The 23556-nt window shown below is 39.4% G+C and overlaps 1 protein-coding gene across 1 annotated transcript in view; it reads right to left on the reverse strand.

The window, feature by feature from the left end:
• The window catches only part of LOC105987676 (dymeclin-like), a 93949-nt gene that overhangs the window by 28269 nt on the left and 42124 nt on the right, over positions 1-23556 (reverse strand). Inside the window, exon 3 of the mRNA XM_013019028.1 lies at positions 12706-12819. Coding sequence (XP_012874482.1) covers positions 12706-12819 — 114 coding nt within the window. The remainder of the gene's footprint in view (positions 1-12705; positions 12820-23556) is intronic.

Consider the following 23556-nt stretch of genomic DNA (forward strand, 5'->3'; position numbering starts at 1 on the left):
TGCTTATGAACCACTTCAAATTTAATGACCTACATGTTTAATAATTATGCATGGACTTTTAAGTTCAGAAAATAAACAAAACTGGGAAATACTGAAAGGTTTACTTTAAAAAATAGGGCTCATTACCTGTGGTAGGAGAATTAGTTAGCTTTATAGCATTAAAGACTAAGTTGGTTAAAAGGTAATCATGAGGGCTTTGTAGAGCAGAGCTACACATGACTACTGATTAATATCGAGAACTGTTTCTTGTAAATATTCGGCAAAGCACATAAGTGTCTCATACAATAAATTCCAAGAGAGCTAAAATGTCATTGTTTTTCTAGTTATCTGAATTTGGCTGCTTTCTGACCGCCTCAAACTCAGAAGCCAGATGGGGATGACAGTAGGGGAGAGGAGTGGAGGGCTAAAGGGCCATGATGACATGGTGGCCATGGGACTTGGAAGTGATGAGGCTCATGGAGTTCTGATAAAGAGCTGGCGATGAGCCACAAAGGAGGTGGACAGGATAGGAGTCTGCTCAGCTGCTCATCAACTGCAAACCTAGGATGTCAGAGACCTGGTTTCCATTTTCGCTTCCTTGCTGGGGAAGGGTAGACAGCATGGTTTCTGCAGTTCAATGAATGAAGACCCTTCCCCTTCTGACACAGAATCTGAGGTACTAATGAGCAGAAGTCAGGGTGCTCCTCTCTTTAAGTATCTTTTCCTCCTTTCCAGATTGCCATGGATCAATCTAATTCACGATACTGCCTCTCTGAGAATCAAGGTGTGTACTGTTTGGAGGGGGTGGTTCTGGCTTGTGAGGGGCAGACAAGCTGGAACAGGGAAGGTGTGTTTCCAATGCATAAGTGTGGGATTCTTCCCACTTTAGCCATTAGCATTCCTTACATCGCCCTTCAAATTTTCTCCAAGGACTACAGTCACTCAGAAATGATTAATGAAAGCCAATAAATACTAGAAAGCCAGAGGATTCAGTGAAGGAGGAACAGAGTCAATGGAAGAATATGTATTTCTGGATGATTACTTGAGAAATGAGAAAGACAACAGATAGGATGTTCCATCCACATTTTGGTGGCTGGGTTTATAGGCAATGTTATAGAATGCCAGATTTTTTCCAACATTGAGAATTCAAAAATATTTACTACTGTTGAGTCTTAGAGATAAGGAATGGGAGTTGATATTGTAAGGTGGGTAAGCAGAAGGGATCAAAGACTATTCTGTTTTGTAAAGAAAAAAAATTGAATGAAGTGCTCTTTCCAGAGGAAGACAGTGCTATTATTTTCTTTTGGGAAGTGTTCTAGCTTACAATACAGATCTGACATAACAAGGAGAGTCAAAAATCCCAGGCACTTCAAGCCTGCTAATACGTATTTCCTATGTGTCAATGCTTATCTTGTTTGATAGGGTACAGTCAGAAGTGTCAGCAGGGAACCCTATTACTTTAGTAGCAGTAAACAACACTGAAGAAAAGTTTAACAAAGTGAAGCAAAACAAAACAGACAAAAATAGACAACCCACCTGTAGCCTTACTACTCAAAATAAGTAAATATTTTCCTTTTCGGGAATAATCTGTCTCTTTCTCTCTATGTGTGTATAACAAAGTAATAATCATATGAAAAATATTATGATACTTTTGAGTCTGGAAGACACATTATTGAAAACTGCCATGCTTTTTTACTTCTAGATGACATAAATTATTTCCTACTTTTAATTTATTCTCCATGCATCAGAGATTATGCCAAAAGTAAACTACTGAAATATGTTTGGTGAAACACATTATTGTGATTATTCAAGTAATTCACAACCACTGGGTTGCTTAGGTTTTGAGACTACAGAAACATAAAATTATTTTTTTTGGAGATACTTTAATATTGAGTGATTACACAACAAAGTACTAACAGCAGAAAGTGCAGATTGTTCATATCCTAAAGACACCTGGGAAGAGGCAAATTTTACATTCCACTTTAAAAATACCCTCAAAGGTACTGCAAAAACACAGTTATCAGTTAGGCCAGAATTCTCCCTGGGAGCGCCATGGAGACATGATGGACGCCGTGGAACACACTGCTGCTGTTATCTCAAACACTTTTTGATAAATAATCAGCTTAAATGGAAAACCTCTTTCTTATTCCAGATAGAAGCTCATTTTTGAGCTTGAGTATTTATATAAGAACCAGCTCTGCTCAGTGAGAGAAGAATATAGAAAGGATACTTTTAGGTCCTTGTCAGAAAGTTAGATCATATAGTTTGTCCAATTTCAAACTCTTTAAATAATACTGAATTTACTATTAGTTTCTCAGATGGCAAGATACATCATAACATGGGAGCTTTACAAAAGTCCTATTTTCCTTTTTCTTTCTTTTCTTTTTTTTTTTTTTTGTCGGTCATGGGGCTTGAACTCTGGGCCTGGGCACTGTCCTGAGCTCTGCAGCTCATGGCTAATGCTCTACCACTTTGAGCCACAGTGCTCAGTTCTGGTGGTTAATTGGAGGTAAGAGTCTCACAGACTTTCCTGCCTGGGCTGGCTTTGAACTGCAAACCTCAGATCTCAGCCTCTTGAATAGCTAGGATTGCAGGCGTGAGCTACCGGCACCTGGCTCCTTTTTCTTTCTAGCAATGTTTTTCTGGTCTCCAATTATATTTTTAATTTAATTCAGACATTTGCCCTCTTTTTTTTTTTTTTTTTGCTTATTGGGTTACTGTTCACTAAAGGTGACTAATTTTAAGTGCTCAGTTGATAACTTTTGTTATCCATATGCAATCATGTGATCATTATTACAGATAAAGATACATAATAGGCCTCTTCTGCTGAAAAGCCTCTCCCTGCTCCTTTGTACTTGATTCCCTGCTTCATGCTACACAGCCCAACATACCCTTGGATTTGCTTTGTTGTAATTTTTTTTTTACATTCGATTGATTTCTGATCATGCAACTTGATTTTGATGACTTAACGTTTTTAATTTTATGGACATTAGTATATGGCTCAGAACATAGTTAAGCTTGGTAAATGTACCATGTACATTAAAAAGTGGAATTCTGAAATCACTAGATGAAATGTTCTATCAATATCAGTCAAGTCAAGGTGGTTGATAGTAATTTTCAATATCTGTTGATTTTTTTTTTAAATCTAGTGGTCTAGTTCTACCAATTATTGAAAGAGAGATGTTAAAATCTTCAAGAAAAATAGTGGAAATGTCTTTTTTTCTATTCAGTTATGTTTCATTTTTTGTTTCATAATTTTCAAGCTTTGTTGTTGGTACTCAGTGTTTACAAATATTATATTATCCTGTAACTGGTGTTTAAAAGCTGCTTTTGTTAAAGAACATTCCTTACTTGAGCCCACAAATTAATTAAAAGCAGCAGAAAGTTTAGCATCCCAGCATCCATTTTGCATCTGTGTCTTTTGCTCTGATCCATTCTCTCTTGCAGTCACTTTACAGCCATCCTAGGACCCAGGAAGGAGAGAATGGGAGACCAGACAGCCTGCTAGGTGTCACCGACTCATTGAAACAAGGTTCGCTTGACCAATCTTGAGACAAGGGGCTATCAGACTACCTACTACTATCTCTGACCACTGGAACACACCTGTGACTGAGACTGCTTAACTTCTCTCATCTTTACCTGACTTGTTAATTTAAACCTATAGTTCATATTTGTACCCTAAAGATAGCTGAAGTGCTGTCTTCCAGTGTCTGCATATGTTGTGTAATAAACCTCCTTTCTCTACCCTTCACCATGTCTCTTTATTTGGAATATAGGAGACAGTTGCCAAGCCTAACATGAAATTCCTGGAATTTGGGGTTGGGGGTCTAAAACTCTAGTATAAATTCCTTTGATTATTATGATGTATCTCCCCTGCATCTTGTTTTATTTTGAAATTTGAATTACCTGAAATTAGCTAAAAATCTGAATTACCTGAAATCTGTATTACCCATATTACTCAATCTTTAAGCTATTACATAGTGCCTCTCTTACCATCCATTTACATTTAACCTAGTTTTTAATATTTAAACTACATTCTTTGCAGACAGCATTAAGTTGGGTCTATTTTGTCCTTTCTGACAATTCTTGCCTTTTAATGAGTGTCTGACGTATTAATATTTAATGTGATAATTATATGATTAAGTTTGGGTCTGCCATCTTTCTGTTTTCTACTTCTTCAGCTCTCTTTTCCTTCTTTGCTGGTGTGTATGTGGGGATTATTTACATATATATATATATATATAAATATATTTTTTTCATTCTAATTCTTCTTTTGGCTTTTTTTCTTTTTGTTCCAGTACTGGGGCTTGAACTCAAGGCTTGGGTGTTGTCCCTTAGCTTTTTCACTCAAGGCAAGTGGTAGGGCACTAGCCTTGAGCTGAAGAGCTGAGGGCCAGCGTTCAGGCCCAGAATTCAAGCCCCATGACCGACCAAAAAAAAAAAAAGAAAGAAAAAGAAAAAAAAAAGCTGGTTATCACTTAATTCTTATGATCTATTAAGTATCTTTTTTTTTTTCCTTGTCGGTTGTGGGGCTTTAACTCAGGGCCTGGGTGCTGTCCCTGAGCTCTTTTTGCTCAAGGCTAGTGCTCTGCCACTTTGAGCCACAGTGCCACTTCTGGTATTAAGGTGGTTAATTGGAAATAAGTCTCACGGAATTTCCTGTCTGGGCTGGCTGGGAACTGTGATCCTCAGCTCTCAGCCTTCTAAATAGCTAGGATTACAGGCATGAGCCACCATTACCTAGAGTATTAACTTATTTTTTTTAAATTTATTTTATTTTATTTGTGAACATACTGTACAGAGGGGTTACAATTACATGGGCAGGATAATGCGTACATTTCTTTTATTTTTATTTTTATTTTTGGGTCCAGTCATGGGCCTGAACTCTGGGCCTGGGCGCTGTCCCTCAGCTCTTCAGCTCAAGGCTAGTGCTCTACCACTTGAGCCACAGTGCCACTTCTTTTTTCTTTTTGCTTATGTGGTGCTGAGGAATCGAACCCAGGGCCTTGAGCATGCAAGGCAAACGCTCTACCACTGAGCCACCTTCCCAGCCCAATGCGTACATTTCTTACCAAGCATTGCAGCCTCCTCCTTTGTTTATCCTTCACATCCCTTCCCAGCCTCCCCCCTCCCCCCAGAGTATTAACTTATAAATGAAAAGTTCAGTCAATGTCAGCAACTCATAGTATTCTACAACTTCTATTAACATTAAAAAAAATCTTACATTTTTGTTAATTCCCTTTGAAGAATAGCCTAATTTTTAGACACTAGATATGATAAATGTCCTAAATTTCAAATGATGTACTTAATTCACTAACCCAACAAAAAGAGACACCAGGAAACTTCACGTAACCAATGGCCAGGAGCCATCCCTGTTATGGAGGTAGACAGTGAAGGCTTTTAGCTGCCACTAACTTGACTCCTGGAGGATATATTGGTGGCTCACGCCTATAATGCTGGCTACTAAGGAGGCTGAGATCTGGGGATTACGGTTTGAAGTCAGCCCAGGCAGGGAAGTCTGTGGAATTCTTCAAGCCAAGGAACCACCAGAAAACCAGAAGTGGTGCTAAGGCTAGCGTGCTAGCTAGCCTTAAGAGAAACAGCTCAGGCACAGCGGCTTACCCCTGAGTTCAAAGCCCTACAATCAACAAAAAACAAAACAAAAAACAACCAGCCAACCAACCAAAAAACCATACAAGGAAAAAAAGCAACTGAGGGTTTCAGAGATTGCTCTTCGGGTCTCTGTTTAGAGGGTCCGGAAAAAACAATTACCTGGTATTGCTTTTCCCAGACTTCACAGAATACCAGGAAGAAAAGAATGTTTAGAATAACATTAATACTATTTACTCTGACCAGTCAAGTTGTTTAACTATATAGACAGATTTATCCAAAAAGTATATATTCCCACACAGGACATTATACAAATATTTTTGAAAGCTATGTCAAATAGTATTTGATTGAAAAATATTTTATTTGGTTGAAAGTCAATTACTATGCCATGGGCTTCCATATCTTAATGTTGACTTGCCCAAAATTGGAAGAATGATTCTACAAAGTTGGCTTTAGTTCTACAATGCAAGAGAAACATAAAAAACCATTGGCTTATCTGCTTCAGCTGACATTAGCTAGTGAATTCATGAGTTAAGGGCCTCTGTGATCTTTACTCATAAGGTAGCTAGAAAGAACTCTAAAATCCTTAGTGTTTCATTTATATATTTTAAGAAAGACAAATGAGTAAGTATGTACTATTCCAGACATTCACTGAGAGCTTACTAAAACGATTTCCAACTTGAAAGCAACTCTGTGTATCAGTCTTATATAAAAAACCATGTATTAGTAAACCACCCAGAAAACTATAATATGCTCTCTTGGAGCAGTACAAACATTATTCAACACACAGCCTGAATTTTCAATCAACTGTAGGTATTGTCATATTCTGTGAATTAAACTCTACAGGTTTTAAATGATTCATTTTATTATAAACACTCAATCCAAAAAGATGATTAAAATAATTGAGATAAGGCTTGATTATAACCTTCTTTCCTCCAGTAACATCTGTGATAATAATATGCTATAATTTAAGGCAACTGAGGATGATTCACCATCTGTGAGTAAATGTAATTTTAGTTTTAGTGTCTTTTTTAGTACTTATGATACTTATGATAGGGTTTTCTGTCTTTTTTTGGGGGGGAGGGTCATCCTCCTTTTATCCTTTTGTAATCTCAGCATGAGATGGCAAGCTGGGCTCAGGAGTTAAATTACTGATCATGTTCCAGAACAAAATTAACAAACTCACTTAAAGGATTTACCCATGACCCTGGTCTCAATACAATGCTACTCTAAAAGTTAACTTTCCCAGGATCTCCCATGGTTCATCTGATTTCTCTATTTAGCAGTAATCCTGAAAATGAAGCTATATTTTCATTTATATATCACAGTCTGAATATAAAGAACAGTTTCTTTGTGATCACAGTATGACAAATGAACAACACATTAGCATTCAAATGTGTCTCTGTATCGACTGTCCAGCCACTGATTCTAGTTCTTATCCTAGGACCACACATAAAACAAGATCAAATCTGCTTATATAAACAATTCTTCCCATACTTGAAGACAAGTCTCTTCTGCTTGAATCTCTTCTTCTAAAGGTCAATAACAACAGTCAAGGCTGTTCTAAATCATTCACTGTATTCTTTCATTGTTTTGGTGATTCTTTGCAAGTCTCCCCAGTTGTGTTAAGGTGGCATATTTATATGTGCTCTGAAGAGACTAGTATGGACAGTCTCTCTACATTAGTAGCATACGGACAAACACATACAGTGGGGGTCCATAACAATGCTTCCATACACAACTCATTTAGCTAGCCAACATTGGAAAGTTTTCCAGGTTATTTTTTATTTTTTAGGGTCCGGTCATGGGGCCTGAACTCTGGGCTTGGGTGCTGTCCCTCAGCTCTTCAGCTCAAGTTTAGCACTCTACCACTTGAGCCACAGCACCACTTCCAGCTTTTTTCTTTTTTGCTTATGTGGTGCTGAGGAATCGAACCCAGGGCCTCAGGCATACAAGGCAAGCGTTCTACCACTGAGCCACTTTCCCAGCCCCTCCAGGTTATTTTTTGAGACTATACAAAGTCCAAATTTACCTCTATAAACAAATCTTTAATCTTTTTTTTTTTCTTTTTGTCAGTAGTGGGGCTTGAACTCAGGGTCTAGGTACTGTACCTAACTACTTTTGCTCAAGGCTAGTATTCTAACACTTTGAGCCATAGCACCACTTCTGGTTTTCTAGTGGTTAATTGGAGATAAGAGTCTCATAGACTTTCCTGCAAGGGTTGGCTTTGGACCATGATCCTCAGAGCTCAGCTGCTGAGTAGCTAGGATAATAGGCGTGAGCCACCCCGGCTCTCAGCTTAGACCTGCTTCTGATGAAGTAGGTGGAACTACTATAAGACTGGAAGATTTGTGTGAGGCACTGGTGGTGACTCATGCTTGTAATCCTAGCCACTCAAAAGGCTGAAATCTGAAGACTGAAGTTCAAAGCCATACCTACATCCAATAATCTTGCACATTCAAGCCCCATGACCGACCAAAAAAAAAATCACCAATAATCTTGCACACAATCTTCCCTCCTTATGTATTTATTACTGAAAAGGTGATGAATAGGGGAGTTACAGTTACATAAGTAAGGTAATGAGTACATTTTTTTTTTTAGGTCCAGTCATGGGGCCTGAACTCTGGGCCTGGGCACTGTCCCTCGGCTCTTCAGCTCAAGGCTAGTGCTCTACCACTTGAGCCACAGTGCCACTTCTGGCTTTTTTTTCTTTTTGTTTATGTGGTGCTGGGGAATCGAACCCAGGGCCTCAGGCATGCAAGGCAAGCGCTCTACCACTGAGCCACCTTCCCAGCCCCGTACATTTCTTTTTGAACACTGTTACCCACTCCCTCAGTTTCTCCCACTTTCTCCTCTTCACTCCTGCCCCTCCCCCCAAGTTGTAAAGTTCATTTCCAACGCAGTGTCTAGTGAGTATTATTGTTGCATTAATTCATCCTTTCTCCTGCCGTTTCTGTGATTCCCTTTCCCTTCTGTGGATCAGATACAAGACAAAGGGCACAGAAAACTAAAACAAAAACAAGTGGTTCTGGGAAGGTAGCTCAGTGGTAGAGTGCTTGCCTTGCATGCATGAGGCCCTGGGTTTGATTCCTCAGCACAATTTAAGCAGAAAAAGCCAGAAGTGACACTGTGGCTCAAGTGGTAGACGGCGATCCTCAGATCTCAGCCTCCTGAGTAGCTAGGATTACAGGCGTGAGCCACCAGCGCCCGGCTTTATGTTTAATCTTTTGAGGAACCTCTAGAGTGGTTGAACAAGTTTACACATCAACCAACAGTATAGTTGTGTTCCCTTTTGGCCACATCCTGTCGGCATCTGTTAGTATTAGATTTCATGAAAATGGCCATTCTAACCAGGGTGAGGTAGAATTTCAATGTTGTTTTGATTTGCATTTCTTTTATGACCAGAGATGTTGAACATTTCTTCCTTTTTTTTTTTTCTACTGGCCATTCTTAGTTCCTCTCCAGAGAAGCCTTTCTTTAAGTCTTTAGTCGACTTGTTAGTGGGGTGGTTATTTCTTTGAGGATTTGTTTTTGGGCGATTTAATTTTTTGAGCTCTAAGTATATTTTAGATATGAGGACCTTGTCTGTTGTATGGCTAGTGAAGATCTTCACACAATCTGTGGGCTTTCTATTTATCATGTTAGCTATGACTTTGCTATGCAGAAGCTCTGCAGTTTAATACAATCCCATTTATTCATCCTTTCTTTGATTTGCTTGTTTCTGGGTTTTTAATTAAGAAAGGAGCTCTAGTATTTTCCCTATTCCTTCCTTTAATATTTTCAGGGTATCTGTTTTTACCTTGAGGTCTTTGATCCATTTGGAATTGCTTCTGGTGCAGGGTGATATATAAGGATCTAACTTCAGTTTTCTACATGTGTACAGCCAGCTCTGCCAGAACTATTTGTTGAAAAGCTTTTCTTTCTTCCATTTCGTTTTATTGGCTCCCTTATCAAAGATTAGTTAGCCATAGGTCTGTGAGTTCATTTCTGGGTCTTCAATTCTATTCCATCAGTCCTCAGGCCTGTTCTTGTGACAATACCAAGCTGTTTTTTTTATTATTATGACTTTGTAATAGAGTTTGAAATTTGGTACTGATATTCCTCCAGCACTGTTCTTCCTATTAGACTGTTTTTGCTATTTGGGGTCTTCTATTATTCTATATGAATTTTTGATTGTTTCTTCTATTTCCTTAAAGAATGATGTTGGGGGCTGGGAAGGTGGCTCAGTGGTAGAGTGCTTGCCTTGCATGCATGAGGCCCTGGGTTTGAATCCTCAGCACAATTTAAGCAGAAAAAGCCAGAAGTGACACTGTGGCTCAAGTGGTAGAACGCTAACCTTGAGCTGAAGAGCTGAGAGACAGTGCCCAGTCTCAGAGTTCAGGCCCCATAATGGACAAAAAAAAGAAAAAAAAAAAGAAAGAAAAAGAGTGATGTTGGGATATTGATGGGTATTGCATTGATAAGCTTTTGGCAGCACTGCCATTTTCATGATGTTAGTCCTAATCCAGGGGCTTTGGAAGTTTTTCTACTTCCTTAGATTTGTTTTAATTTCCTTTTTTCAGATTTTTAAAGTTTTCATTATAGAGGTCTTCACTTCTCTGGGTAAGTTAATTCCTAGGTATTTTATTTAATTTTTTTTGAGGCTATTACAAAGGGAGTTGCTTTCCTGATTTCCACCTTGCTCTTCTCATTGTTGGCATACAGAAAAGCTATTGATTTTTGTGGATTAATTTTATACCCTACTACTTTGCCAAAGACACCCTTATCTCTTCTTCAACTGAAATTGGGCCTTCCACTCTAGACTCCCATCCCCCAGGTCTTTCATACCCCAATATCCATCTGGAGGTAAGACTACTATCCTTTTTGCTTAATTTGTTGCTCCCTGGCTAGTATTATTTTATCCTCAAGCCAACAGCCCTGGTCATATGTGCTTTTCCTTATAATTGTCCCCTACCCCTTGTGGTTTCTAGATGCCTATTCCATTTATCCTAGGGCCCAGTCCATTAGCTAGTTCAATCACATTAACTTTCATCAACATCCATGCTATCTCAGACCCTCACACTCACAGCCAAAGCTAAAGTACATTATCACCAAGATCCACTCCACTTTTGAAAGCATAGCCTAAATAAATTGCTCTTTAATCTCAATCTTTTTACTTCTACTTGCTGTTTCCTTAATTAAATCAAAAATCTCCCTTCTCTTGTCCTCTCTACATTATCTACAATTTTCTGATATTTTACTCCTTTTTTTTTTTTTTTCGGTTGGTTGTGGGGCCTGAACTCTGGGCCTGGGCACTGTCCCTCAGCTCTTCAGCTCAAGGCAAGTGCTTTACCACTTGAGCCACAGTGCCACTTCCAGCTTTTTCTGCTTATGTGGTGCTGATCGAAACCAGGGCCTCATGCACACAAGGCAAGCACTCTACCACTGAACCACTTTCCCAGCCCTATTTCTTTCTTGAATCAGTTTAGACACCAAGATCTATCACTTCTTGGAAACAGCCATGGTAATCTTCATGGATTTTTGGGCTGGTTCACATAGTATAGTTCAAATAAATTTGAAATAGTGTAAAGATAAATACAAACCAGCAAACCAGAGTTCTACTTCATGTAAGAATAGGAATTAGTGGATTCTTAACATTTTAAGAACTCTCAGGAATTACTCAGAGTGAGCTACTGCATTGTGGTGTGACCCAGCTGACCAGAAGAACACCTGCCATCTTGCTCAGGACTGTAAGTCTCACTGCTGTTTATGTGCTCTGGGACTTCTGGAAGTGATTAGGATGACTAATGTGCTGTTGTTTTACAAACTCTGTTATTATAACTGAAAATATTTTTACATCCTACAACAATATTTCTCAAGCATTCATTTAGCAGTGGTTATAGAAACTATGCTGAAAAAAAGTGTCCCCAAACAGTACCAGAACAGAGACTAATTGTGATAAAAGCCCACATGAAGACCAAACACCCACCAGGAGAGCCTGTACTATTCAATGAGGAGAAAATACTCTAAAAAATTAGACATGATAAAAAAATTAAAGTAAAATGTGTTACAATACTACATATTTCTGGGCCTCCCTAATATCCCTTACATTTTTCCTATGAGACAGTTAGTGTTTAAATCTGAACTTTAAATCACAAGATTACTTTAGTAGTTCATCAGCCAAATAAATGTAAATGTCTTTGAGAATTTAGCCTGGAGCTGGTGGCTCACACTGTAATCCTAGTTACTAAGGAGACTGAGATCTGAGGATCCTGATTCAAAACCATCCCAGGCAGGAAAGTCTGTGAGACTTTTATCCCCAATTAACCATCAGAAAACCAGAAGTGGAGCTGGGTCTCAAAGTGGTAGAGCACCAGCCTTGAGCAAAAGAGCTCATAGTCCCAAGTTCAAGCCCCACAAATGACCCCCAAAAAACCCACACATAATTTCCCCTACTTTTTCTGCAAAGTATTTCTTTTTGTCCACTACTACATTTCAGGAATGTAGCAAACAGTGTGGAGATTATGGAGTCAGACTTTCTGGGTCTGAAGCTCCTAGCTCAATCGTTTTCTAGCTATGTGACTTTATAATCTCTCTATTGGTTTCCTTATCTGAACAGTTCAGACAATATTACCCACTTTTAGGGCTGTTGTGAGGACAGAATGAGTTGATATATTTAAGATGCAAAAACCTTGTGTGACACTCAGTAAACAGTAGGTAAGCATTAGCTATTATAGTAGTTATCTTCTCCATTACCATCAGCACTTTCCTAACAACCCTTGATGATATCTGTAAGCTGGAATTTGCCTCACTGGGTTAAAAAAGAATCTGCCTCTTTGGTAACAGTTTATGAAGCACTCATAGAATGTGTGGTAGTTCCTAGTAAAATACACGATGGTGTATTTTAGGGCATTAGGCATTAGCCCTTTTTTTTTTTTTTTCTATTTTCTTTTGAACAGCTACTGAAAGCTTCATCACATTTCTGAGAATCAGTATGTACTGGAGGAGGCAATATTTACCTTTTCTAGCAAAGAAAGTACCAGGCAAGCAATATAATTCTGAATAGGGTGTGCTCAGAAACAGATATTTACATCTGTGATTCGACTGTTTCAGTGACTACTTCTTTAGCCATCTTACCTTTAGTCTGTCTTTAGGCAGTGCAACAACCCCCTGCTTAATGATTTCCAAGACCCGTTCTACTGACAGCTCAGCTCCAGCCTGTAGCAGCCTTGAGCTAAAGAAGGTGATCACCTGGAAATGAAAAGAAATATTTTTTAAATAAATTCTTTTGAGATGGGTGTTGCCCTTATGCTCAAGCAGGTCTCCCCCTCCCTCCCTTCTCTACATACTAGGGTTTGAACTCAGGACCTGGAGCTTTCTAAGCCGAGGTCTACTACTTAAGCTCTTTTTTTTGGGGGGGGGGCAGTCCTAGGGCTTGAACTCAGGGCCTGGGCACTGTATCTGAACTTCTTTTGCTCAAGGCTAGTACTCTACCACTTAAGCCACAGCACCACTTTTGACCTTATCTGTTTATGTGGTACTGAGGAATCAAACCCAGCGCTTCATGCATACTAGGTAAGTATTCTACCACTAAGCCACATTTTTTTTTTTTTTTTGGTCCAGACTAGCCTCAAATTGTAATAGCCCTATCTCCATGCTTAAGTAGTAGCTAGGATTGTAAGTGTGAGCCATTGAGTTGGGTTCCCAGGTTGGTCTTGAACACACAATTTCTCTGTCCCAGCTTCACAAGTAGCTGGTATTACAGATCTATACCACTGTGACTAGCTAAAGATCATCTATCTATCTATCTACCTACCTACCTACCTACCTACCTACCTACCTAGTGCCTATCCTAGGGCTTGAACTCAGGGCCTGGGAGCTGTCCCTGAGCTTTCCCCCAAGCCCCCCTCGCTCAAAGCTAGCACTCTACCATTTGAGCCACAGCTTTTGGTAGTTGATTGGAGTCTCATAGACTTTGCTGCTCAGGCTGACTTTGAACTCTGATCTTCAGATCTCAGCTTCTGGAGTAGCATAGAATTACAGGTTTTATGAGCCCACTGCCATCTGGCTATAAAATTTTTAAACAAATAGTTGTATAAAATGTAATTTTTTTTTTTGGGTCCGGTCGTGGGGCCTGAACTCTGGGCCTGGGCACTGTCCCTCAGCTCTTCAGCTCAAGGCTAGAGCTCTACCACTTGAGCCATAGTGCCACTTCCGGCTTTTTCTTTTTGCTTATGTGGTGCTGAGGAATTGAACCCAGGGCCTCAGGCATGCAAGGCAAGCACTCTACCACTGAGCCACCTTCCCAGCCCTATTTAAGTTATCTAAGTTCTCTAAGTTTCTGCCTGGGAGAAGTTGGGGGATTTTTTTTGGGGGGGGTCCGGTCGTGGGACCTGAACTCTGGGCCTGGGCGCTGTCCCTCAGCTCTTCAGCTCAAGGCTAGCACTCTACCACTTGAGCCACAGTACCACTTCCGGCTTTTTTCTTTCTGCTTATGTGGAGCTGAGGAATCGAACGCAGGGCCTCATGTATGCAAGGCAAGCGCTCTACCACTGAGTCACTTTTCCAGCCCTCAGAAAAATTCTTAATAAGAAAGCAGGGCTGGGAAGGTGGCTCAGTGGTAGAGCCCCTTGCCTAGCTTAAGTGAGGTCTTTTTTCATTTAATTTTTAAAAATTGCTATTATAAAGGTGATGTACAGAGGGGTTACAGTTATGTAAATATGGTAAAGAGTACATTTCTTTTTGGACAGTGTCTCCCCTTCCTTCACTCTTGCCCAGTTTTTTCCTACTATCCCTACTCACAAGTTGTATAGTTCATTTGCAACACAGTATCCAGTGAATACCATTGCTTCATTTGTTCATCCTTTGTTCCTCTATTTCTGTGCTCCCCTTACACTCCCAAAGACATATAAGCAAACATACAGAACAAAAAGGAAAGAAAACAAAGAGCAAAATAGAAAAAAAACAAAGAAACTCTTGTTTTCATTTCCTGAAGTTCATAAGTGAGGTTCTTTTAAATTACTCTTCTAAATATTAACTATTAAGAAGACCATACCTTTTCTCTTAACTATTCTAGTTGAAAGTAAACCAAGTTAGGTAAATGCCACTGACATGTACTTGTTCCAGAAAGTAAAGATGTACCAATGGAGTTAGAATCATTACCAAGTGTGTGCCTCCCACCCCAAAAAACGACTAACAGCAAAGGCAGCTGTGGCTGATTATATTGCTTTTCATTCCAGATAAACAAGAAAGTTGCTTGAGATAAAGAAATGATCATCCATTCTTTCACAAGTTGCTTATTATATCCACACAGGTTGGTTCCCCAGTGTGTGCTTATACATCTTATTTTTTTAAGCTTCTTTTGGGATTCTGGGATTCAAATTGTGTTAAGAGTTTTGACACAGTAGACTCATAAATTCATTTCTGTACCATAGTCACTAAATCTTTTTTTTTTTTTTCAGTCATGGGGCTTGAACTCTGGGCTTGGGTGTTGTCCCTGTGTTCTCCCCTGTGCTGAAGGTGAGCGCTCTACTGCTTAAGCCACAGCGCCACTTCCAGTTTTCTAGTGGTTTATTGGAGATAAGAGTTTCTTGGAATTTCCTACCCCAGCTGGCTTTGAACCATGACCCTCAGATCTCAGCCTCCTGAGTAGGAGGATTACAGGCGTGAGCCACTGGCGCCTGGCTTAGTCACTAAATCTTTGAAGAAAGACACATTACAATGGTTCCTTCAAACTCTTATTTTAAAATGTGCAACAAAGAAGCAAAAAAAAAAAAAGTCTTCCTGTTGTATAACTACCTTTATAGATCTTAAACATAAAGTTTTCAAAATTGACTATCCATACAAATGATCACTTTCTACTGGTAAAAATGGTTGATATCAGCAATTTCAGGGGATTTAACCAAATAGCTGTGGGTAAAATAAAGAGAAGGAACATACATGTTAAAAATATACCCTAAGGGGCTGGGAATGTTGCGTGGTGGTAGAGTGTTTGCCTAGCATGCATGAAGCCCTGGGTTTGATTCCTCAGAACCACATACACAGATGAAGCTGGAAGTGGTGCTGTGGTTCAGGTGGTAGAGCACTAGGCTTGAGCAAAAGAAGCTCAGATACAGTGCTACAGTGCCCAGGCCCTGATTTCAAGCCAAAAAAAAAAAAAAACCAACATTCTAAGAAATGAAAAAAAGTAAAAAACAGATTTGTCAGACATAAAATGTCTTTCTCATATTTACTAGAAGCTGATATTTTGTTATTGGATGATGTTTGAAAGATAACAGAGGAAAGTAGTAGTTCTCAAATACAGCTGAGTATCAAAAAAAGTTGGGAGGCTTTGTAGTATACTTATTCCTTGCCAGAGACCTTCTATATCAATATCTTCTGTGATTTTGATCAGCCAGAATCTAGAACAGTGGGCGGGCTTCAAAATTTTCTGACTTATATGCCTATAAGCTAAAAAAAAGACAAAAAAAAAAAAAACACTGGAATTACTGGCACCTGTAATTCTAGCTACTCAGGAGGCTAAGATCTGAGGATTGTGGTTCGAAGCCAGTCTCAGCAGGAAAGTCTGTGAGAGGGCTGGGAAGGTGGCTCAGTGGTAGCGTGCTTGCCTTGCATACATGAGGCCCTGGGTTCGATTCCTCAGCACCACATAAGCAGAAAAAGCTGGAAGTGGTGCTGTGACTCAAGTGGTAGAGCACTAGCCTTGAGCTGAAGAGCTGAGGAGTGCCCAGGTCCAGAGTTCAGACCCCATGACTGGCAAAAACAAAACAAAACAAAACAAAAGTCTATGAGACTCTTATCTCAAAATAACCACCAGAAAACTGGAAGTGGTACTGTAACTCAAGTGGCAGAGCACTCACCTTGAGCTAAAGGACTCAGGGACAGCTCCCAAGCCAAAAGTTCAAGCGCCACCAGGACAAAAAAAAAAAAAAGAAAGGGAGGATTTTCTTATGGTCTATGTTCTATCAGTTTATAAATAATGTAATACACCATAGCATTGTTTCATATATTGCAAAATATATATAAAAGAAAATTAAAAAGAATAAGATAAATACAAATGAACTAGATATTAGAAATACTTAGCTAATAATACAAAACATACAAAATATTACTAAAAATAATTAGATAAATCAGTTATCATAATTCTTGCTAGCAGTAATACTTATTTAACATTATCACGAGGGAACAAAATATATTCCCTCAGTAAGATATGCTGTTTATGATAGTAGATGTAAATATGTACTAGAAACAGTCCTCCTAATAATATTTATACATCTATTTCTTGTGAGATTATGGAGTTCATCACTGTTTCCACCTTGTAATGCGGTGCCTGTACTATAAGGAGAGGGACATCATCTTTGTCATTATCTTTTGTTGTGTATACTGATAATACTGTTATTATTTCCAACTTGGAAGATAATATTCATGAAGGTTTAGGTCCAACAACTAGGAACACAACTGTACAATAAACTGTAAGAAAAATCACAGGTACAGGCAATTGTGCCAACTCCTATATGTTGAGGTTTTCTTCCTTTCTCTTCCCTCAGGACAGACAGGGTTCTGTAGTTGACTGTCCCACTTTATCAGTGCCAATGGTGTTTGGCAAGTGCTGTACCACAGAGGCACACCCCAGGTCAGTACCAATACTATCAGTAACAAGAAATCTCTTTAGATGAGCAAATAAAGTTCTAATATATTCTTTACCAAGATAACAAAATGCCTATAGTCAAAAGTCAAGCAGAACACACAGTATTCATATTATAAAGACACTGCAAGCCAACGAAGAGTGAGCAACCATATACCTCCAAAGAGCAAAGGGATGAGATGACCATCCTGTTTGGTTCTCTGGCTTACATTGACCTACCTCTAAGCTACAAGGAGATCTCATCCCACCAGGAAAGCTGGTGAGCATGCAAGAGGCTCAGGTTCTCAGTAAATTTTTCTTCCTGTCTTCATCCTGAATGCTGTGATTACCAGTGTGTAACAGCATGTCTACTAGGCTTAAGTTTTTTGTTTTTCCTTTTAGTGCTGATCCTGGGGCTTGAACTCAGGGCCTGGGTGCTATCCCTGGATATTTTGCTCAAGGCAATTGCTCTACCACTTGAGCCACAGCTCGATTTCCAGCTTTCTGGTGGTTAATTGGAGATAAGAGTCTCAGACTTTCCTGCCCAGGTTGGCTTTAAATGGATATCCTCAGATTTCAGACTCCTGAGTTGCTAGGTTGCAGGCTTAAGACACTGGCACATTCGTACGTTTAGTTTTTTTTTTTTGGGTCCGGTCGTGGGGCCTGAACTCTGGGCCTGGGCGCTATCCCTCAGCTCTTCAGCTCAAGGCTAGCGCTCTACCACTTGAGCCACAGCGCCACTTCCGGCTTTTTTCTTTTTGCTTATGTGGTACTGGGGAATCGAACCCAGGGCCTCATGCATGCAAGGCAAGCACTCTACCACTGAGCCACCTTCCCAGCCCCTACGTTTAGTTTTTAAGAGTATAATATATTTGAAATAAAAGATATAGGATATTTAGTCAGAAATTTCAAATAGAATCAGAATGAAATCCCAGAAAAAAGTGTGAAATCCTCCCAATGATATGGACCTATTTGCATGCATTTATAATTTGTGATGATGATGATGACAACAGATTTTTTTTAAAATAAACTTGTACAGCAAGCACTAAAACTGTGAAAGTGGGTAAATTTTGTTTTCCTTGAAAATATCTGCACAAGGCCGGGCGCTGGTGGCTCACGCCTGTAATCCTAGCTACTCAGGAGGCTGAGATCTGAGGATCACGGTTCAAAGCCAGCCCGGGCAGGAGAGACCGTGAGACTCCTATCTCCAATAAACCACCAGAAAACCGGAAGTGGTGCTGTAGCTCAAGTGGTAGAGCGCTCGCCTTGAGCTGAAGAGCTGAGGGACAGCGCCCATGCCCAGAGTTCAAGCCCCACGACTGACAAAAAAAAAAAAAAAAAAAATCTGCACAAAACATAGCCAAAAAAGAAAACCTTAAGGTAAAATGTTTAACTAAAATGGGAATAAACTTTGTTAATGTATCTCTAAGGCAACCTCTCAAAAAAAATACTCTCTCACAGTGCATGTTTTATAGCTTCCTCTACCTATCACAATTGGTCTGTAGCTCATAAAATTTACATAGAGTAAACTACTGACCATCATACTATTGGCTTTGAATAGCAATTGCCCAAATTCATGCCTTGCCTTGATTAATCAGTTGTGTTCTTTGAGTAACCACTTGTCATGAAGAAACCAGTGAGTGATTATTCATCATAAACTGATGGAAGACTATTAGAAGAGGGTAAAAAGCCAGTATGTGCTAGGTGAGGTAAACATTCTTTTCTAAATAGCCACTTACCCAAGTGTTAAGTGGAGAGCTAAGTTTTTGTTTTTTCAAAACAGTTAGGCCTGTTCTAGAAAGCAAAATACATATTCTCTCATTGAGTTGTTTTATTTTTCCCTCAAGTTTTCTCTCATTGAGTTGTGTTATTTTTCCCTCAAGTTTTTGCTTTAATCACTACAGGTACTGACTGACAAGTTATCCTGTAGTGGATATCTCCAGAGGATTTACATGGGGAAAAAAAAATCCCCCAGGGGCTGGGAAGGTGGCTCAGTGGTAGAGCACTTGCCTTGCATGCTCGAGGCCCTGGGTTCGATTCCTCAGCACCACATAAGCAAAAAGAAAAAAGCCGGAAGTGGCACTGTGGCTCAAGTGGTAGAGTGCTAGCCTTGAGCTGAAGAGCTGAGGGACAGCGCCCAGGCCCAGAGTTCAGGTCCCACGACCGGACCCCCCCCAAAAAAAATCCCCCAACTTCTCCCAGGCAGAAACTTAGAGAACTTAGATAACTTAAATAGGGCTGGGAAGGTGGCTCAGTGGTAGAGTGCTTGCCTTGCATGCCTGAGGCCCTGGGTTCAATTCCTCAGCACCACATAAGCAAAAAGAAAAAGCCGGAAGTGGCACTATGGCTCAAGTGGTAGAGCACTAGCCTTGAGCTGAAGAGCTGAGGGATAGCACCCAGGACCGGACCCAAAAAAAAGAACTTAAATAGTGCCAGGTTGCCTGGGTTAAAATCCTTTAAGTCTTTATAATTTAGGGAGAAGGCGAGGGGCGGAGGGAAGTGGGAGAAAATGAGGGAGAGGTAACAATGTTCAACAAGAAACATACTCATTACCTTACTTATGTAACTGTAACCCCTTTGTATATCACCCTTACAAAAAAAAAATCCTTTAAGTCCTGGCAAGTTATTTAAATTTTCTATGCTTCAATGATGTATAAATGAGGAAAACATATAGAGCCTGCCTTATAAGTTGTTGTGAGAATTAAATTAGTTATTATCTGCCAAGTGAAAACTGCCTTACATATATTAAATGTTCATAAAATGTCAGCAAGGATCATTTTAGGTGTATTTCAGAATTTCTGTTTATAAAATAACAAAGTTGCCACATCTACCACATAGGAACCAATACCAATAAAGCACATGAAAGTTCTCTGTTAACAGTGAAACATGCATGTTGCTACCATCACCAACAGCCTATCCCACCAATGTCTCTGTTGGAGTTGTATTTCCTGATCTTATACTGTATATGTAGACTAAAGATTTGTAATAACTGAGTATGCTGATAAGGGTCACCTTATTCAAATGAGTAGGATAATATTAAATCTACTGAGAGTAAATTCCAGAAAGACAACATGTTAAACAAATCACCACTAACTTAATACACTGCTAAGGGCCAACTAAAACTTGAATTCATGTATAACTATTGTCTTTCAAAAAATGTAGATGAGTTTTACTATTTCCAGAAAAATTAAACTCAGTATCAGATTGAGGCAGTTTTAATATTTATTCTTTGCATGATTTAGTTTCATTATAGGTTTTTATCATGAAAAATTATTGAGTTTAAACAAATACTTCTTCTGCATGTGTTGAGGTGATCATATGGTTTTATTTCTTTAGTTTATTGATATGATGAGTTAATTCTGTTTTTGTTGTTGTTGTTTTTTCCTTTTGTGACTGTCCTGGGGCTTGAACTAAGTGATTAGATACTGTCCCTGAGTTTTCTGTTCAAGGCTAGTGCCCTACGACTTGAGCCACAGTTTAACTTTCAGCTTTTTGGTGGTTAATTGGAGAGAAGAGTTTTACAGACATTACTGCATGGGCTAGCCTCAACCATGATCCTCAGATCTCAGCCTCCTGAGGAGCTAGAATTACGAGTATGAGCCACTGGTGTCTGGCTAGATATTTAGTTTTTTAAGGGTGATCCAGCCCCTGTTCATGGACTAAATTATACTTGATCCTGATATCTTTATTACTCCTTTGATATACAATTAGATTTGCTATTATTAAGGATTTCTGCACTTATGTCCATGAGCAGCCTATAAGCCTCTAAGATTAATCTTGGTCTCTGGTTTGATTTCCTCCCTAAATCTCTGTTGGAATGTGGCTATGCCCACTGGCTTATATATTGCCTACAATATAACAGCACAGTTGAGTATATACCTGGAATCAAAGTAAGTTCTCTGTTTTGCTTACCTACAATGTCTCTATTTTACTTTTAGTTTTAAATTATTTTGTAGAAAGATCTGGGTTAGCAAGATTTTTTTTTCTACCACAGCATTTAAAGATATCACTTCATTATTAGGCTTTCATTGCTTCTGACTAGAAGATTCCTGTCATTATCGTTCTCTGTTATATAAACTCTGTATATAATGTTTCTCTTTTCTCTGGCTGCATTCAAAGTCTACATTGCATTTTCTCTCAAAAAATTACTTTTTGGTCATTGTGGGGCTTGAACTCAGGGCTTGGCCACTGTCCCTGAACAATTTTTGCTCAAGAATAGCACTGTACCACTTGGGCCACAGTATCACATTCAATTTGGAGTGGTTAACTGGAGATAAGAACCTCACAGGAACTTTTCTGCTTGGGCTGGCTTTGAACTGTGATCCTCAGATCTCAGCCTCCTGAGTAGCTAGGATTATCGGTGTGAGCCATTGGTGCCCAGCTCTTTCTTTTTTTTTTTTTTTGGGTCCGGTCGTGGGGTCTGAACTCTGGGCCTGGGCGCTGTCCCTCAGCTCTTCAGCTCAAGGCTAGCGCTCTACCACTTGAGCCACAGCGCCACTTCCAGCTTTTTTTTTCTTTTTTTGCTTATGAGGTGCTGAGGAATCGAACCCAGGGCCTCAGGCATGCAAGGCAAGTACTCTACCACTGAGCCACTTTCACAGCCCGAAATTTTTTTTTTTTCTGAAAAGAACCAGGTAGAAAATTGTTTTAGGGGGGCTGGGAAGGTGGCTCAGTGGTAGAGCGCTTGCCTTGAATGCCTGAGGCCCTGGGTTCGATTCCTCAGCACCACATAAGCAAAAAGAAAAAAGCCGGAAGTGGTGCTGTGGCTCAAGTGGTAGAGCTCTAGCCTTGAGCTGAAGAGCTGAGCGACAGTGCCCAGGCCCAGAGTTCAGGCCCCATGACTGGACCAAAAAAAAAAAAAAAAGAAAATTGTTTTAGGCACTCTCATTCATAATATAGTTTCTGCTACATATGATATTCTTTTTAAAACAACTCTTTAAAAATGCAGAAGGTAGTCATAGTTTACTTGTTGCACAAAGGCAAGTCATGGGCTCGTCTAAGCAAACATTTTAACTCTAAGTAATCATACTTAAATTCTCTGTCTAGTAGTTCCAACATCTGAATCATCTGAATCATCACTGAGAATCTAGTTTTGCTATCTCTTGACAATGATTCTTCTTTGAATTTTTATTTATTTTACTTTCTATAATTTTTTGTGATTATAAAGATGGTATACAGAGGGATTACAGTTACAAGTCAGGTAATGAGCACATTTCTTTTTGACAGTGTCACCCATGATTCTTTTCCTTCCTTCCTTCCTTCCTTCTTTTCTTTCCTTCCTTCTTTCTTCCCTCCCTCCCTCTCTTCCTCTCTCCCTCTCTCTCTCTTTCTTCTTTCTTTCTTCTCATTGTGTTCAGCTGACAAGCAGATTCTTGTCAGATACTGAGAAATGAACACATCTCTTCTTGGGTCAGGCTTGACATGAGCTAATTTTCATAGAAGATTAGTGGTATGTGCATCATAACCTTTAAGGGCCTTAAATACTATACATTTTTCAGTACGAACACTACATTTTCTACTTTTGATTATCTCTGTATGCCTGGGTCACAAAGCAGGATCTGAAATGCCTATTCTTAGGTGAGTATCTTTGGTCTAATTAGACCAAAGATTAGATACCTGATTAGATACCAGGAGTGTCCTAATCATAAAAGGCTAGAGTTGGCATCAGGTTAATTTGAAAGGATAAAAGAACATATATATGTGTGTATATTTACACACATACCATATATATATATATATATATATACACATATATGTGTGTGTGTGTGTATATATATATATATATGTATCTCACCTACAGGGGTTTGTTTTTCTTGGGAATCCTTAGGGTAGTTTGGGGTTTCTGGTTCCTTGAAATGCTAGCTCAGATTCAAGAGAATAGATTCATCTTCTGCAGGAAGATCCCACAGCTATCCTAGCTTAGAAACCAACACTCTTGATCATCACAGAATTTGTAAAGGATGTGTCTGGTTATTTCACTAAGTATATCAGGTAAGTTCAGTTAACAAGGACATGGAGTCGGAAAAAAAGTTTTAAAAGATTGCTTGAAGATGTTCCCATAAATCCATGTGGAAATATGAGTTCATAATGGTGAATGAATGAATTTTTGAAGACTTACCTAAAGACATCAAGTCTCAGCCGGGTGCTGCGGGTGGCTTACCCCTAGGCCTGTAATCCTAGCTTTTCAGGAGACTGAGATCTGAGGATCACGGTTCAAAGCCAGCCTGGGCAGCAAAGTCCGTGAGACTTATCTCCAATAAACCACCACTGTGGCTGAAATGGTAGAACACTAGCCTTGAACTAAAGACCTGAGGGACAGAACCTAGGCCCAGAGTTCAAGCCCCATTACTGACAAAACAAATACA

Source organism: Dipodomys ordii, unplaced genomic scaffold (assembly GCF_000151885.1).
Source record: "Dipodomys ordii isolate 6190 unplaced genomic scaffold, Dord_2.0 Scaffold43, whole genome shotgun sequence".
In the NCBI taxonomy this organism is placed as follows: Eukaryota; Metazoa; Chordata; class Mammalia; order Rodentia; family Heteromyidae; genus Dipodomys; species Dipodomys ordii.